General features: G+C 35.6%; 1 protein-coding gene across 1 annotated transcript; it reads left to right on the top strand.

Annotated features, from left to right (window-relative positions):
* The first annotated feature begins 1,935 nt into the window (after positions 1 to 1,935).
* Positions 1,936 to 8,698, top strand: prrg1 (proline rich Gla (G-carboxyglutamic acid) 1). The gene is made up of 4 exons (XM_039811870.1): positions 1,936 to 2,033; positions 2,851 to 2,891; positions 3,781 to 3,941; positions 5,617 to 8,698. The coding sequence occupies exons 2-4, from the start codon at positions 2,882 to 2,884 to the stop codon at positions 6,064 to 6,066; spliced, it is 621 nt and encodes a 206-aa protein (XP_039667804.1). The 5' UTR covers positions 1,936 to 2,033; positions 2,851 to 2,881; the 3' UTR covers positions 6,067 to 8,698.
* Positions 8,699 to 13,296: the final 4,598 nt, after the last annotated feature.

The following is a 13,296-nucleotide window of genomic DNA, read 5'->3' as shown; positions in this document are numbered from 1 at the left end:
AAACAACTTTTGGTGTGCATTACTGCCACCTTCTGAAATGGAGTGTGGATCAGAATAGCCTACAATCACAACTACTACTACTACTACTACTACTACTACAACTACTTCTACTACTACTACTACTATAAACCTTATATTCTTCTAATAAGCCATGTTTTTTTTCTTTTCTTTTTTTTTTACAAATTCAGTTTCTTTAATATTAAATCTATAAATCTTTCAGAATGATCCTTTCCTGCTGGTACTTAGGACAATGTATAATTACATGCTCTACTGTTTCCAGTGCTCACATATACCAGTTTCATGTTTCCCAATTATTTTAAGCGTACTATTTAGTCCAGTATGTCAAATCTCATTTTCGAAATTATGTTCTCTTCTTTTTTTATTTCTGCTATATTCCCTTCTCTCCTACCTTCTTTTGAATACTGTAGACCATTCTAGCTTTAGCTTCCCTGTGCTAATCCTTTTGCTACTTATAATTATACTTTAATTTCATCTTGACTATAGTTTACTTCCATATTTAATTTGTCAACCAGTTCATTTCCGTCCACTCCTATATGGGCTGGAATCCAGATGAATTCCTATTAGTAGTTAGTTAGTTAGTTTTAAACAGCTATACTAACATTATGTCCTGTCTTGCTTCTGACTGCATGTTTTTGAAACTGGTTAGTGCACTGCTTGAATCTGATCCTATTAACACTTTGCTTGGTTTATTGTATTCTACACACTCAAGGGCTAAAAGAATAGCCAACATTTCTCCCACACTGATATTATTACTTGTTCTTTTAGTTGACATAACATTCAAAGCTGGGATAATGAAAGCTACTCCTACTTTACTATCTTTTTTTGAAGCATCAGATATATTTTAACAAACATACACTCACCTAAAGGATTATTAGGAACACCTGTTAAATTTCTTGTTAATACAATTATCTACCAATCACATGGCAGCTGCTTCAATGCATTTAGGAGTATTGTCCTGGTCAAGACAATCTCCTGAACTCCAAACTGAATGTCAGAATGGAAAATAAATGTGATCTAAGCAACTTTGAGCGTGGCATGGTTGTTGGTGCCAGACAGGCCTGAGTATTTCACAATCTGCTCAGTTACTGGGATTTTCACACACAACCATTTCTAGGGTTTACAAAGAATGGTCTGAAAAAGGAAAAACATCCAGTATGCAGCGGTCCTGGGGGCGAAAATGCCTTGTTGATGCTAGAGGTCAGAGGAGAATGGGCCGAATGATTCAAGCTGATAGAAGATCAACTTTGACTCAAATGACCACTCGTTACAACCGGGGTATGCAGCAAAGCATTTGTGAAACCACAACACGCACAACCTTGAGGAGGATGGGCTACATCAGCAGAAGACCCCACAGAGTACCACTCATCGCCACTAAAAATAGGAAAATGAGGCTACAAATTTGCACGAGCTCACCAAAATTGGACAGTTGAAGACTGGAAAAATGTTGCCTGGTCTGATGAGTCTCGATTTCTGTTGAGACATTCAGATGGTAGAGTAGAATTTGGCGTAAACAGAATGAGAACATGGATCCGTCATGCCTTGTTACCACTGTGCAGGCTGGTGGTGGTGGTGTAATGGTGAGGGGGATCCCTTTCACCTTCAGAACTGCCTTAATTCTCTGTCATTGATTCAATGAGGTGCTGGAAGCATTCTGTAGAAATGTTGGCCCATATTGATAGGATAGGGTCAAACACGGTATTAGTATGGTGTTCCTAATAATCCTTTAGGTGAGTGTATAATAACGTTCCTCTACTACTTACCCGAATCCTATCTGTAATTTTTTCTTTTTTACACTCTAAAAGGTGCATATCTACCTCACTCCTCTAACATCCAAGTTGGGACAATGGAAAATGGTATGTTGATCTAATAGATCTCTGCCCCTTTAATTAAAGGGAAGGGGCACTTCATGTAGGCAAACAGAGCTATGCGCCTGCGCACCATACAGAGCAACACACAGGCAGCAGAGAAACCGAGGGAGCGTTTGTGAGGACGCATTTTTAGGACGAAAAGAGGTGAGCTGAAGGGATAAAGTTTATTTCTATACTAACAGAAGGTTTCGACGCGAGGTAAAAGCCTGTAATATTCAGCGGAGGTCCTTCTATCGACCTCTGTGTCAGGATATCCGGCCGTTTGAATCATGTGTCGCTCGTTAAATCGCATTCGAAGCTGGAGACGCACTGATCCTACAAATCACCCCCGCTTGTCAATACACGTTAACCAGCTCCATACATAGCTAACAGCGCTACTCATACGGACGAGAATAGACCATTTGTATCCGCAATGAAGCTTAGCTAACATTGTTTTAGCTTCCAGTGGTTGTCCCGTCTCTTATCATTTGTGTAACGGGGCGGCGGCGTTTTTGTTAGTGATGTTGCCACCGCTGATGATCTATTTCGGGTAGCTACGAACCGTTATGTTGTTATGCATTCATTTTGTTATAATTCGTCCCAAAAAATGTAGGACATGTTGACTAAAGCGGTGTTGGTGTTTTCCCACGGCTGTGCTGTTGTTATGCCCTGCATTAACGCATAGCGTCCTTTTTAAATCAACTTTTTTTTTTTAAAGGAATTTTAAAGTGAAAAATGTCATAATGTCGATCTGGGTAAAATCAGATGCTCTTCCCTGTATTGCATGGTCACAATGTTGGACATTAACTCCCTTTTAGTCTCATAAGTTATTAGGATATTGTTGCTTTAAATAACTGTTTATCTTAAGAAAGAAACAAAGAAATAGGTGTGGTTTTTAAAAGATGGTCTTGGGTAATTATTGTCTGACATGTAACGGCAGGATCAAAGCTGTGCATTCATGTGTGTGTTTGATTCTCTTCAGATAAATCACCCTAAACAGACTCGTAGGAATCATGGGGAGTGGTAAGTGTGAAGCTATGCTTTTACTCCACAGGCAGAGAAATTCACATGAACTTTATCAGAAACGCCTCTCCAGTTTCTTATTTTTTTTTCGTTCCTATTGTGTAATATTCACAATAGGAAAGAAAAGAAATGTTCAATGTGTGTTTGTGAAGCTCGAGTTAGTTGTTGGAATGTGACTCTTCAGGTTTTTTCTCTTGTTATAAGCACACAATACCCATTCTCTCCTAAGGGGGTTTCCTGCATTTTGCCCATAATTATGTTCAGCTTTTTTTTTAAGTGTTGATGTGTTGATCACATCCCTAAACTTATGAGTAATACGGACGCCATTACTTTTTAATTTGGTATCACATTCCAGGGCATGTTGTGGCAGCTTGTGTGCAGTTTCTGATAGAGTTTATGTCCTGGATGTGTGAAACAGAAGGCCACTCTGTCTCTCTATGCATTTTCAATCCTCTAGTTTGTCTTATGTGGCCCAGGGATGGATGCCTAAATCAAAGGAGCTTTTGTTTTTATGCAGAAATGTGGGCACTGTGCAGCGCTCAGCTTTGCTCTACTGCCTTTGTTTCAGTCCCCACCTCTCTTCCTCTCCTTTTTTTTTTGCCTTTTTTTGGCATCTCTATCCTGTTTTCCTTTTTCTGCTTCATTCCTCTCTCTTTCAATACACTCTCTCTGTTTAAATGTTCCCCGCTTTGCTTCCTCCCCATGCTGTTCTGCTTACCGACTCACCCCTACTTTCCTCTTTTTGTCTCTTTTGATTTTCTTGTCTCTGCTTGTGATCTTGATTCATGCATTTCTTTTCTCACACATCTCTCAATCTTTCATCCTTTCCTCCTCTCTGCCCTTGTCTTTTTCTCCCCCCCTTCACTCCTCCGCTATTGCCCCCTCTCAGTGTTCCTGCCGGCGGACGCGGCCCACTCGGTGCTGCACCGGCTGCGCAGGGCCAACTTCTTGCTGGAGGAGATGAAGCAGGGTAACATCCAGAGGGAGTGCCGCGAGGAGATCTGCACCTATGAGGAGGCCCGTGAGGCTTTTGAGAACGACGAGAAGACGGTGAGGGGATGAGCGACACATCACATCAGACCTACAATCCCGCTTTCTTTTTTTTCTTTTTTTGTGATTTACATTTATTAGCACCATTTATATCGTTCAGACATACAAAACAAATTCCACAATGTATGACCGGTAATGTCAGATGGCGCACAAAACAGAGAAACATAAATTACACAAGAACAAAAACCCTCTCACAGCCCCGCACCCTCTGCGGTCTCAAAGAAAACAAAACAAACAAAGAAAAGCCATACCTTGCCTAATCACTCTCCTCTGGTTCTTGTGGGGCTGAGGTCATTACGTCTGATACTTGTGCTGCTGCGCTTTCCCCTAGGCTGAGTTGATGATTTAGCTTTGTTAATCCTTGCCGTAGAGAGCTCCAGCATAACTATGTCTAGAAAATACATTAACCACTGTTTTATACAAAGCGAGTGTGGGGGAGCCAGCGTTGAGCTATCATTTTCTTGGTTGCAGTTGAGCCGGCTAGCCAAATCTTCCTCTGTCTCCCAAGCAGGTGTAATTTAGAGTCTTCATTAAGTAACAAAACAATGAGGACGTCAACATCCTATCACATCAGATATTATTGATGTTGTTTTATTCCAGAACTCATGCACCTGTTCACACTCCCAGACCATATGCAGGAAAGTTCCAGTTTGTTCAGGTTGACAGAACGTACAATAGGGAGTGGGAATGACTTTCGAGACATATCTCTTCTGAGGAGTCCAATATGTCCTATGACATATGTTGAAGTGGATATAGATTTGCTCTTTCTTCTTTCTTGAAGGCTAAATACACACAGGCCACACATTGCACATGGCTACATGTGGGCACCAACATAAACCACATAAAGAGATAGTGTTTTTTTTTTATCATTTAGTCTTTTGAGTTACCAGTTGTAATGTCTATACAGCGATATTAGCTCAAGCAGGCAATCGTGTGTTTAGAGGTTTCCCAACCAGCCGGTGACTGGTCAGACAAGAATGTACCAGACCTCATGAGGTCATTAAACAAAAATAAACAGCAGAAACACACAATGTTCCACAGGGTAGTACAAAAAAACGTAATTATCTTTCTGCTGTTTAATTCTCATAATTAATTCTTATCTCAGCTTGCCTGCTGGCTGGAAATCTCTGCACACAGGACTCCCAGCTGGAGCTAAACGCCACAAATCAATATTACACTGCTGAGTAACTCATACCAGCCACCCTATTTAAATAAAATCCAAAAATCTTTTCAAAGTGCTATTTTGTTTGGTCCATGTATCCAGTAATGAAATCCTATGCCAAGAGTGGTTGCTTGTGGAATGTGGGTGTTTTTTCAGGAAGTGATGATTATCAGCAGGAAGAACAGCCGAGTCCATGCTAGAGAAGGAGGTGTATTTGTAAAACTATTGTGAGAGGCCAGAGAGCAAAGTTACGCAGATGGACGTGCACAATCATGTGGTTGCTTTTTGTTCAGATGTTGTTGTCTGCTGCCTTTGTGTTGCAGTAATCCAGATATAAAGTATTCACACAGTGGACACAGTGTGGACTGTGACCCTGTGTTTTGTAAACTGTTCTAAGCCACCATGTTTACACTTAGCCTGCATGAATGTAGCTAAGTCTTATCGTGAAGATAATATTTATGGTCTTGTTTTATTTTTTCACACCATGTGTGTCTGTCTCCTGATTGGCTGCAGAGACGGTTCTGGGAGGAGTATGTGCGGGAGAGCAGTCCATCTGGAGGGCTGGAGACAGTGGTTGGAGGAGTCCACTCTCTCTACTTGATCGTGCCATTGCTGCTGGTTGTGCTCATCATTGTCGCCGTCGCCATTACTGTGTGGCGCTGCCACTCCCGCAAGCGCTCGCAGCGCAGCCCCAGCCTGGGACACTCTCATAACGACCACGTCCTGTCAGTGGTCTCTATGGACCATTGGGGGAGGGACTCGGAACTCAGCGTCCACAGCAGCCCAGCTTATCCAGGCTCAGAGCTCACATCAGGAAGAGGAAGCGGTGGAGACCCGCCGCCATCTTATGAAGAGGCTGTGGGCCATGCAGATGTCCAAATAGAGACGGAGCCACCTCCACAGTATGAGGATATAGTCAACACTAGCTCTACTAGTGGTACTAGCGGTGGCCATGGGAAGTAAACCGGTCTCTCACTACTACTCCAACAAAAGCCCTAACCTACACTAAGACCATCTGATCATTTAGCAGTATCACTGTTGTGGTATCACCAGCCTTCCCCATTCAACACATTCAGAAAGACTATTAACTGTCTGGTCAATGGACTAATGCAATCTTTGCCTGAGCCAGCGCTGTTGAAATTTGCACTAACCTTTTCATCATTGAGGTGAAGTAATGGCAGGAAGGATATTGCAATACCAAAACCAACCAACCTCTGCTGATTTTCCTCAAGTTACATCTATGCTGTCACACTGTAGCAAATCATTTAACTCAGCGGGCATAACAAATGTTGCATATGGAGTAAAGAAAAGGGTTCCGATTGCCATAATGGACGACAACTATTCCAAAAGTCTATATGGGACCTGGATCGATGCTTCATTGTAGTTTAGTGCCAATTTTGTTAGGCTTAAGTGGCCAATAGCAGATATTTTCCAACAATTTTTAATACCTTTTAAATGTGACCTCTTTGTCAAAAAATAAGAATTGTGGGTATTGCATATACTTTTGCAAAAGTTTGCTTTGCAAGACTCGGAAACAGCATTTAGACCACAAAACAACAATTCCAGTGAAACCCAGACAAATAAAAAATTGCGTTAAGAAATCAAGCTTATAATTTCTTATGTCTAACCTTGAGATGGGGGGGGGTGATACCGAATATCGTTTCACTCCTGTGAGGAGCACCGTTTTTAATAAAGTGTAACTGAGATTGTGTCAATACAAGAATACCACTTGACTGGTGACCGTCTGCAGCTTTAAAAAAGTGAAGCGGCTAAACTATATTGCTATGCTACGACGAGAGGAGAATAACTGAGAAATGTGGCGATGTCATAATGTCACAATCGATAGTATGATAACATTTCCATCTAATACCAAGTAATAATGTTATAAAAGTAAGACTAATTTAATGAATATCATTCAATCACATCACATTGCGATTCATATAAAATAACACGTATGAGACTAAAACTATTAAAATCAGAGAGGTGTTAAGTACTGCTTTGGCTCGTCTCGAAGGGCTGCTGTAAGTTTTACAAGCTACCAGATGTCACTGTGTTTGCTGTGTTTGAAGCCCTGAAGTGTCAAATGTTTTTCAGCACAAATAGAAAGAAAGAAAGAAAGAAAGAAAGAAAGAAAGAAAGAAAGAGACCCAAAGCTTCATAAGGTTTTCTCGGCCCATTCCTAGTCCAACCTGTAAGCAAACAATTATGTAGTCCAATATTAACTTGTTAGCTCTGCTTGGTCGACCGACTCCTGAGGGAAATATCTAGGTCTTAAGTTTGCTAAAATATAAAAAATGTCTTCGCCAGACATTCATTTACGTTTAGCAATTTCCTTCTGGGCAAGTAGTTGTGATTTGCATGTCTGGGCTTGTTAACTGTAAATGACCTCTGAAAATTATCACTTATTGCAGGTTTAAATAGTCAAGTTGCCAAACGAATGCATCGGTCCAGCTTCAGTATACACTTGTGAATGTTTTTGGAATTTAAAATTCAAGATAAGACCAGCAGTTATAAAGGGGGAGTGCTGAAATGTGTTTCGTGTATGTGTGCCATATGTGCTTATATTTTGGTAATGCATGCAGTTTGGTCTTTACACCTGAGGTTGGATCTGGCTATGCACTTTTTCTTGAGGGTCAGTGCTTGCTTGCCCATGTCCTTTTCTGGGCTGTTGACAGTTGCTCAGAGCCTGCTTTAACTGTGAAAATCTTCCCCTACTTTTTCCCCTACAAAAAAATCTAACCATGTTGGATATGACTACAGAGTCTTTTGCTGCGCCACTTTCCCCAAAAGCACACATTTGAGTGTTCTTCAAATAGGTTTGCAGCTACACCATAAATGTAAGTTGTAGAGTGACTTGCACAGGAATGTGGGACAGACGGCAATAGAAACAGAAGCTTTGGGGAAAAGCGGTATCAGAAGGGAGGTTCTGTATTTAATGACACTACGGACAGAGTTCACGTTTAGCATGTGTAAATGTACCTGAATATAAATATGTATAGTCTGTACATGTGAAAGTAAGTTACATATATATTGTTTTTTACTGCATAGGAATGCAATGAATACATTGACACTAGTGTAACTATTATACAGTATGCCGTGGATAAATGAAGGCCTTTTGTGCATAAGCTCAAACTGGGAAAGTTTGATTAAAATCAGGATAGTCTAGTTTGACGTCTTCAGCGTCACTCTCAGCCATTACAATGTCACTGTAATACTTCGGGGGGGCGTGCTCTAACTCTATTTGGAGTGTTTCTGCATACACTCTCAAAACCAAATATCTCTGTCTAATGTTCACGGATACTGATACGTGTCACATTACCTGTCTACACCTCACAGACTTTGAGCACTGATTATTATACATTTTTTGTGAGTTGACCTGTGAACCTCTGCACTTGCTATGACCTTAAACTGAGTTGTGCTGGTGGGGCTAGCCATTTTGGTTAGGTCACTTGTACTCTTGTTCTTTTGTTTTTTTACAATGCCTTATCAAACAAACAAAATGTTATATAACCTTAAATGCAAAATAACTTGTTATAAATCCTTCATATGTGCAGAAGCTTGAATTAATTTGTAATAAAACAAAAAATTTGCTATATGTTTCCTTAATTTCATTTTATTATTATCATTATTATTATTATTTTTTGTGTTCTGTGCGTTTAAACTTGAGTTTTCTTCTGTTCTATTCCCTGCTGGACTCACCCGAGGATCCACAGGGTGTCCGCACGGTCTTTAAAGACTATTAAAAGTTGATGAATCACTTTAGCGACAATTAAGGACCTTATGAATAAAAAAATATAAATCTTAAAAAGTAATAAAAGTATTCTTCTGAGTTATTACATTACGTAGCTTGTATGCTAGAGTTTTTGTGAATTTAATTATTGCGCAGGAGCTTAGTAGGATTCTGTGTAGTTTTATTTTTGGAATCCTGATTTGAAATCCTTTGAAAAGGACAACTGTCAGCGCGCTCACTGACCGACTGCTGCTTGATAACCTCAAGGCCTGATGGAGCAGTTCCAGATTACCTACAAAACACAGCATACTATACTACAACAGTTTTATGGCATAATATACTATGACTTTTTATGAATTTTTTTATGACATACACTATGACTTTTTTATGGCATACTATACCATGGCTTTTTTCATAACTTCTTTGGCACACTATACTTTTTATGAATTTTGATGAAATTATATACTATGACTTTTTCATGATATACCATGATTTTATTATGACATTTTTTCATGACATACTATAACTATGACTTTTTTATGAATCTTTTATGACATACTACACTGACTTTTTCATAACTTTTTTTTTTTCATACTATACTATGACTTTTTATGACTTTTTTATGACGTACTACACTCTGACTTTGTTACTACATACTATACTATGACCTTTTATGACATTTTTCGTGATTTTTATCATGGCACACTATATTATGACTTTTTATTACTTTTTATGACATGCTATCCTTGGACTTTTTTATGACTTCTTTAGCATCGAATACTATGACTTTTTATGACTTTTTCAACATACTATAGTATAACTTTTTCATCACTTTTTTCAACATACTATATTATGACTTTTTCATGATTTATACTGACAAACTATACTATGACTTTTTGATGACTTTTTTTCAACATACTATACTATGACTTTTTTGACTTTTTTTGACATGCTATACTATGACTTTTTACGTCATATTATCCGATGAATGTTTTCAACTTTATTTTATTGGATGGTATGGTGGCTCAATGGTTCAAACAGCTCCAAATAACTTCTGCAGACTCTGACCCTGGTTCAATCCCCAATCCAGAGTTGGACCATATTATACTAAACCTTTTTTCAACATACTATACTATGACTTTTTTATGACTTTTTTACCAGCATACTATACATTGCCTTTTTATTACTTTTTACGACATGCTATGACTGTTTTAGGACTTTTTACAACATACTATCTCATGACTGTTTTCAACTTTATTTTCTTGGGGGACATGGTGGCTCAATGGTTAGAACCACTGTAAACAACTTTTTCAGACTCTCATCCCTGGTTTACTTTTTATGACATGCTATACTAGGACCTTTTCATGACTTTTTTGGCACACAATACTGGGACTTTTTATATAAAAAAAATTATGACAAAAATACTATGACTTTTTATAATTTTTTACGACATACTATACTATGACTTTTTTCGACATGCTATACTATGACTTTTTATGTCATACTATCCTATGACTGTTTTCAACTTTTTTTTATTTGGTGGCATGGTGGCTCAATGGTTAGGACTTCTGCAAATAACTTCAGACTCTGATCCCTGGGTTAATGTCCAGACTTGGACCATATTATACTAAGACTTTTTTCGACATGCTATAATATGACATTTTAAAGACTTTTTTTCAACATACTATACTATGACTGTTTTATGACTTTTACAACATACTATACTATTTCTTTTTTCAACATACTATACTATGACTTTTTTATGACTTTTTCAACATACTATACTATGACTGTTTTATGACTTTTTCAACATACTATACTATTTCTTTTTTCAACATACTATACTATGACTTTTTTATGACTTTTTCAACATACTATACTATGACTGTTTTATAAATTTTTCAACATACTATACTATTTCTTTTTTCAACATACTATACTATGACTTTTTTATGACTTTTTCAACATACTATACTATGACTGTTTTATGACTTTTTCAACATACTATACTATTTCTTTTTTCAACATACTATACTATGACTTTTTTATGACTTTTTCAACATACTATACTATTTATTTTTTCAACATACTATACTATGACTGTTTTATGACTTTTTCAACATACTATACTATTTCTTTTTTCAACATACTATACTATGACTTTTTTATGACTTTTTCAACATACTATACTATTTATTTTTTCAACATACTATAATATTTTTTTTTTTTTCAACATACTATAATTATGACTGTTTTATGACTTTTTTCAACATATCTTTATACCTTTATTTCTTTTTTTCAACATACTATACTATGATTTTTTATGACTTTTTCAACATACTATACTTTATTTATTTTTCAACATACTATACTATGACTTTTTTTAAACCATTTTGACATACCATACTATGACTTTTTATGACTTTTTTCAACATAATATACTATGACTGTTTTTATGACTTTTACAAACATACTATACTATGACTGTTTTAATACTTTTTTTTCAACATACTATACTATTTCTTTTTTCAACATAATATACTATGACTTTTTTTATGACTTTTTTCAACATACCATACTATGACTGTTTTATGACTTTTTCAAAATACTATACTATTTTTTTTTCAACATAACTATACTATGACTTTTTTTTTTTGACTTTTTTCAACATACTATACTTATTTCTTTTTTTCAACATACTATACATTAGACTTTTTTATGACTTTTTTAACATATTTTATACTAATATCTTTTTATGACTTTTTCAACATAATATACTATGACTGTTTTATGACTTTTTCAACATACTATACTCGATCTGTTTTTATGACTTTTTTCAACATAATATACTATTTCTTTTTCAACATAATATACTATGACTTTTTTATGACTTTTTTTCAACATACTATACTCATGACTGTTTTTATGACCTTTTAACATACTATAATTTTATTTCTTTTTTCAACATACTATACTATGACTTTTTTATGACTTTTTCAACATACTATACTATGACTTCTTTTTTCAACATACTATACTATGACTGTTTTATGACTTTTTCAACATACTATACTATTTCTTTTTTCAACATACCATACTATGACTTTTTTATGACTTTTTCAACATACTATACTATTTCTTTTTTCAACATACTATACTATGACTTTTTTATGACATTTTTGACATACTATACTATGACTTTTTTATGACTTTTTCAACATACTATACTATGACTGTTTTATGACTTTTACAACATACTATACTATTTCTTTTCTCAACATACTATACTATGACTTTTTATGACTTTTTCAACATACTATACTATGACTGTTTTATGACTTTTTCAACATACTATACTATTTCTTTTTTCAACATACTATACTATGACTTTTTTATGACTTTTTCAACATAACTATACTATATTTCTTTTTTCAACATACTATACTATGACTTTTTTTATGACTTTTTTACCATATTTATGCTTACACTTTATTTTTAAATAACATACTAATTAATTTTTTTCAACATACTATACTTATGACTTTTTTATGACATTTTTGACATACTATACTTATGACTTTTTTATGACTCTTTTTCAACATAATATACTATGACTGTTTTTATGACTTTTACAAACATACTATACTATGACTGTTTTATGACTTTTTCAACATACTATACTATTTCTTTTTTCAACATACTATACTATGACTTTTTTATGACTTTTACAACATACTATACTATGACTGTTTAATGACTTTTTCAACATACTATACTATTTCTTTTTTCAACATACTATACTATGACTTTTTTATGACTTTTTCAACATACTATACTATTTATTTTTTCGACATGCTATACTATGACTTTTTATGTCATACTATCCTATGACTGTTTTCAACTTTCTTTTTTTTTGTGGCATGGTGGCTCAATGTTTAGGACATCTGCAAATAACTTCAGACTCTGATCCTTGGTTAATGTCCAGACTTGGACAATATTATACTAAGACTTTTTTTCACATGCTATAATATGACATTTTAAAGACTTTTTTTCAACATACTATACTGTGACTGTTTTATGACTTTTACAACATACTATACTATTTCTTTTTTCAACATACTATACTATGACTTTTTTATGACTTTTTCAACATACTATACTATGACTGTTTTATGACTTTTTCAACATACTATACTATTTATTTTGTCAACATACTATACTATGACTGTTTTATGACTTTTTCAACATACTATACTATTTCTTTTTTCAACATACTATACTATGACTGTTTTATGACTTTTTCAACATACTATACTATTTCTTTTTTCAACATACTATACTATGACTTTTTTATGACTTTTTCAACATACTATACTATGACTTTTTTATGACATTTTTGACATACTATACTATGACTTTTTCAACATACTATACTATGACTGTTTTATGACTTTTACAACATA

This window comes from Perca fluviatilis, chromosome 9 (assembly GCF_010015445.1).
Source record: "Perca fluviatilis chromosome 9, GENO_Pfluv_1.0, whole genome shotgun sequence".
NCBI lineage: Eukaryota > Metazoa > Chordata > Actinopteri > Perciformes > Percidae > Perca > Perca fluviatilis.
This window is presented reverse-complemented; position numbering and strand designations above follow the sequence as displayed.

Coding starts and splice junctions, on each gene's coding strand:
- prrg1 (XM_039811870.1), top strand. Junction 3,942..5,616: donor TTGAGAACGACGAGAAGACG/GTGAGGGGATGA, acceptor GATTGGCTGCAG/AGACGGTTCTGGGAGGAGTA.